This window comes from Penaeus monodon, chromosome 5, assembly GCF_015228065.2.
Source record: "Penaeus monodon isolate SGIC_2016 chromosome 5, NSTDA_Pmon_1, whole genome shotgun sequence".
Taxonomy (NCBI): Eukaryota; Metazoa; Arthropoda; class Malacostraca; order Decapoda; family Penaeidae; genus Penaeus; species Penaeus monodon.
In genome coordinates, this window is record NC_051390.1 from 52,213,120 (window position 1) to 52,218,698 (window position 5,579).

Consider the following 5,579-nt stretch of genomic DNA (forward strand, 5'->3'; position numbering starts at 1 on the left):
ACTAATACTGAATAGTAATTAGTCCTTACAGTACCACAAATAGGTAAGACTGCAAATGAAAACTTATTCATGCCGCACTTCACCAGAAAAAGAATTTTAAGGATAAGAAAATATTTCCATGGACAAGTATTTTATTATGAATTTTGGCCAAAACTGTTGCCATCTAGGGATGACAGACAGGAGCATGGGTAATTATTACACCAGCAAATACCAGCAATTGTATTATACTTCACACATGCAGGCATGCTTGATCACTCACTCACTCTCACACACACGCACACGCACACACACAGACACACACACACACACACACACACACACACACACACACACACACACACACACACACACAACACACATGCATGCATGCGCTCTCATGCACTCGCACACACATACACATGTATAGATTGTCACGCACACACATACACACATGTACAGACTCTCACCACTCTCTCACTCCCTCACACTCCCTCGATCACTCAATTGCTCGCTCCCTTACTCACTCAATCCCTCACTCACTCACTCACTTTCATGTTCAAACATACACACAAACACACACACACACACACACACACACACACACACACACACACACACACACACACACACACACACACACACATACACACACACAACACAATACACACACACACACACACACACACACACACACACACACACACACACACACACACACACACACACACACACACACATACTCTCACTCTCTCTCTTTCCAGTGTTTACAATATTTTTTTCTTTATGTTACAGAATTTACATATCTCAAATTTTGCCTTCTCTGAATAGGACACTTTCGCTGATGCAGAACCAGCTGACGTTTTTGTGGATAGCCTGACTCACACCACTTGCACTGATAGGGTCTTACCCCTGTGTGAATTCTTTCATGGACTTGCAAGTGATCTTTCCTTCTAAAGGACTTGTCACAAAATCGGCACGTGTGTTCTCGCAGAGGCTGGTGAATTAGCAAATGGGCCTTCAAATTCCGTTTTGCATTGAACTTTTGCCCACAAATGTGGCAGATGTGACCTGGATCTCTATGCCCTGCCATGTGAGCCAGCAACTCCCTGTCACCCCAAAACCCCTTAGAACAAATATCACATTTGTAAAGCATCTCATGTGTATGCTCTTTGTTTCTATGATAATAAAACTGATATGCTCTTTCTTTTCCTGTGAACACTTTACCACAAAACTCGCACGTAAATGTATCTGGGTATTTTGTGTGTTTTGAAGATCCACTGACCTTGCTACTTTGTTCAAGAGTATCAATCTGAACTAAGGTATCCTGCTGACTCAGAATACCAAGTAAATTCTTTCTTAACTCCTTATTACTCAAGTTCTGTGATGACTCTGCCTGGCTTTTGAAACTGTCTTTGGTATAAATTATGTTTTCTGAATTGTTTGTAGGCAAATCATATGTTTCACCCAAAGAAAGTGGATCTTCTTCTGCCAAAACCTTGATCCCATTAGCTTCATCACTATCAACATCTGCTCTACATGTGTCATCCTCACATTTTACAATAATGTCTTCAAACTGATCCAGTTCCACTTCCTCTCCATTTCCTAATTTGAATTCTGCCCGATTCTCAATATCACCACCACAAGTAATAGCATCAGGCGTAATCTCATCTGAATGCCAGAAAATGGCACCTTCTGTTTTCACAATTACTCCACAACACATAAATGTGAAAGGCCGAACTACATCGTTTCTTAATTTTTTTGAGAGTGTCTCTTCAATAGTCACATGAGGTGGCTTACCTGTAAATTTAAAAGCACAAAGATGTGATATAATCTCCATATACATGGATATATACAGGCAAAGAGATGCATGTGTGTATATGAAAGAAAGTGCATAGCCTCATATATAAACATACATATACTATATACTATTGTAAATAAAAGTTCACTTCTCTACCCAGCCAGCACAGAAGTTTAAAACATCTGGATTTCAGTTCATAAAGCAGCTATAGGAAGTGCAATGGTTGCTCACTTGATGTTCATCTTACTTTCCTTTCCTGTTTTTTCTCTCTCTGCCTCTGTCAGTCTGTCTGTGTGTCTCTATATCTATCTATCTACCTAAAGAGAGAGAGAGGAGAGAGGAGAGAGGAGAGAGGAGAGAGGGGGAAGAGAAAGGGAAGAGAGGAGAGAGAGGAGAGAGGAGAGAGGAGAGAGGAGAGAGGAAGAGAGAGAGAGAGAGAGAGAGAGAGAGAGAGAGAATGTAGTACTCTCTTTCTCCATTATGTCTTTCTGTCTATATCTCTGTCTATCAGTTTGGAAGTGAGGTGATTATTAAATTGCAAATTCCCCATGCTTATTTGGTCTGTAATTGACAGAACAATTGTTGGATAGTTATCAATGGATGACATAATGCTGCCAAGATTTATTCACTTTCCTAACATACTACTTTGGGACCTGAGTCATGATGTTTGTAAGTTTGGTTTTGCAACCTGGCTGTAGTATAACTGAAGCACTCAATATATGTATTTTCAGAATCATTATGCAATATTTCATTATCTAGTAAGACTAGTAAAGAAACTTGCCACACCAGACACCTTCTTTCCCAACATTTCTTCTCTATACTTCTCTGTGGTTCGTGATGTAGAAATTCATGAATGAGAAATACTACTGAATCAACTTATTTTTATAGTACTCCTAGATGCAGATGTTGCTGACTAGGCAACATGATACCAGCAAAAGTTGTTGACATAAAAATTATTGAATGGGATTATAAAGGCAGTCCAAATGCTGGAACTAAGGAAGGTTTATTATATGCAAGAAAAAAAAAAGTGAATTGTAAGGATAATATTTGTGTAACAGCTATTTGTAAAAATAATTCTACAAGACTATAGTACTGGTCCTACAACTGCATATATTATCTCCCAATCCCCTGTCATCATCTGCCTTCTCTACACAAGTTCCACCACCCCCATGCATTCTGCATAATATGACATCTATTGAGTGACCACATCATTTCCTCCAGTTGCTTTATGAACTCAAACTTAAGCGCTTCGAACTCGCACTGTGACTGGATAGCAAGCACCGAACTTTTGTTAACAATAGTACACCAACAATTTCTCAAAACCTGATGGTCAAGTATTTCATTTAATGTGGACAGCTTTGCCAGAACAGACTTAAAACTTGTACAGCTGAAAGACTGAAAATCATGAACATTTATATGTTAAGCTGAATTAGTAACCTTATTCTAATCTGTCATAAGCTCTTTATGTATATGTGAAAGTAGAAATCTAAATTGTCTGACTTCCAATTAGTGTACTTTAAATGAACTGATGATAATTAGTATTACCTGGCATTTTCAACTTATCACAGCAACAATATTACATTATCCTAATAACATTACATTATCCATTCTTAATATAACCCCAAAAGGTAAAGGATTCCATATCAAATTTAATAGTTTTTACACATAAAAGGTTCCACAAGAAATTAAATCACCAAGTCTTACTTAGTCTTACTTATTTCCCCCTGTTTTTCTCTTTTCCTTTACATTTTAGAAAATAGTTTTTTTTAATCTTTTAATGCTATTAGCATTTATAAAAAAAAAAAAAAAACTTTTATGGTAATCATACTGTCAATAATAATAATAACGAGTTGAAAAAACAAAAACAAAAAAACACTGAAAAAATAAAATGCCCCTTTTGGGTTTGGAAGGGCCCAAATTTTGCTTATGGGCAATCCATAAATTATTTAAAAACAGGAGGAAAAGAAGAGAGAGAGGGGAAAAGGGGAAAAGGGGGAGGGGAGAGAGAAGGAGAGAGAAAAGAGAGAGAAGAGAAGAGAGAGAGAGGAGAGGAGAGAGGAGAGGGACGACAGACCCGACAGGGGGAAAAGAAGAGAGAGAGAGAGAAAAAAGGGGGAGAGAGAGAGAGAGAAGAGAGAGAAAAGAGGAGGGGAGAGAAGGGGAGAGAGGGCCCGAGAAGAGGAGAGACAGAAGAGGAGCGGGGAGACAGAGAGAAGAGGAGAAAGAGAGAAGAGGAGAAAGACAGAAGAGAAAAGAGAGGGAGAGAGAAAAAGGGAGAAAGAAAAGGGGAAGAGAGAGAGAGAAGGAGAGGAGAAAAAAAGAAGAGAGGGGAGAGAGAAAAGGGCAGAGAGAGAGGAGGAAAGAAGAGAGAGAGAGGGCCAGGGGAGAAAAGAGAGAGAAAAGAGAGAGCCCGAGGGGAGAAGGGGAGAGCCAAGAGAGAGAGAGAGCCAGAGAGAGAGAGAGAGAGGGGAGCCAAAAGAGAGAGAGCCCGAGAGAGAGGGGAGAGAAGGAGAGAGAAGAAGGGGAGAGAGAAGAGAGAGAGAGAGGGGGAGAGAGAGAGAGAGGAGAAAGAGAGACCAGGGGAGAGAGAAAAAGGGAAACCCGAGGAGAGAGAGAAAGCCCGAGAGAAGAGGGGAAAAACCGAGAAGAGAGGGGAAAGCCCCAGGGGGAAGAGAGAGAGCCCCGAGGGGAGAGAGAGAGCCAGAGAGAGGAGAGCCCCGAGAGAGAGAGAGCCCCGGGGAGAGAGAGAGAAAAGGGGAGAGAAGAGAAGAGAGGGGGAAAACCAGAAAAGAGAGAGAGCCAGAGAGGAAGAGAGAGAGAGAAGAGAGAGGGAGGAGAGAAGGAAAAAGAGAGAGAGGGGAGAGAGAGAGAGAGACAGGGAAGGGGAGAAAGAGCCCCAGAGAGAGGGGAGCCACCAAAAAAGGGGAGAGAGAGAGCCCCAAAAGAGAGAGAGCGGGGAGCCCCCCGAAGAGAGCGGGGAGCCACACAGAGAAGGGGGAGCGAGAAAACCACAACAGAGAGAGAGAGAGGGGCCAACAAAATGAGAGAGAGAGAGAGGGCCCGAGAGAGAGAGAAAAGAGCCACAGAGAAGAGGCCGAGGAAAACCCCACAGAGAGAGAGCGGGGAGCCCACAGAGAGAGAGGGGGGAAAAAACCACACAGAGAGAGGGGCGAAAAGCCCCACAGAGAGAGAGCGAGAGCCAGAGAGAGAGAGAGGACCAGAGGAAAAGAGGGGGAGAAGCCCGAGAGAGAGAGAGAGAGGGGGAGAGAGGGAAGAGGGGAGAGAGGGGAGAGAGAGAGAGAGAGAGGGGAATAAAAGGGGAGAGAGAGAGGAAAAAGGGGAAAAAGAGAAAAAGGGGAAAAGGAAAAGGGGAGAGAAGAGAAAAAGAGAAGAAACCGAGGGGGAGAGAAGGAAAGGGGAGAGAGAAAACGAGAGAGAGAGAGAGAGAGAGGGGGAGAGGGGAGATGGGGAGGAGAGAGAGAGGGGAGAGAGGGGAGAGGGGAAAAAAGAAGAAGGGGGAAAAGAGAGGGGGAGAGAGAGAGAAAAGGGGAGAAAGAGAAAAGGGGAGAGAGAGAGAGAGGAGAGGAGAGAAGAAAGAGAGAGAGGGGGGAGGGGGGAAAAGGGGGGAAAAGAGAGAGAGAGGGGGGGGGGGGAAAGAGAAAAGGGGAGAGAGGAGAAAAGAGAGAGAGAGGGAGGGGGGGGAGGGGGGGGGGAGAGAAAAGAGAAGGAAGGGGAGAGAGAGAGGAGAGAGAGGAGATTAGAGAAAGAGAGAGAGGGGAGGAAGAGAGGGAGAAAAGAAGAG

General features: G+C 43.2%; 1 protein-coding gene across 1 annotated transcript; it reads right to left on the reverse strand.

Moving 5' to 3' along the window:
• Positions 1 to 647: 647 nt before the first annotated feature.
• On the reverse strand, positions 648 to 1,831 carry LOC119573295 (zinc finger protein 300-like). The gene has a single exon (XM_037920459.1). It carries the CDS (start codon positions 1,820 to 1,822, stop codon positions 761 to 763), a length of 1,062 nt encoding a protein of 353 aa, XP_037776387.1. The 5' UTR covers positions 1,823 to 1,831; the 3' UTR covers positions 648 to 760.
• Positions 1,832 to 5,579: the final 3,748 nt, after the last annotated feature.

What these genes read in the sequence shown, in the direction of transcription:
- LOC119573295 (XM_037920459.1), bottom strand. Translation starts at nt 1,822, where the DNA reads ATGTATATGGAGATTATATCACATCTTTGTGCTTTTAAATTTACAGGT.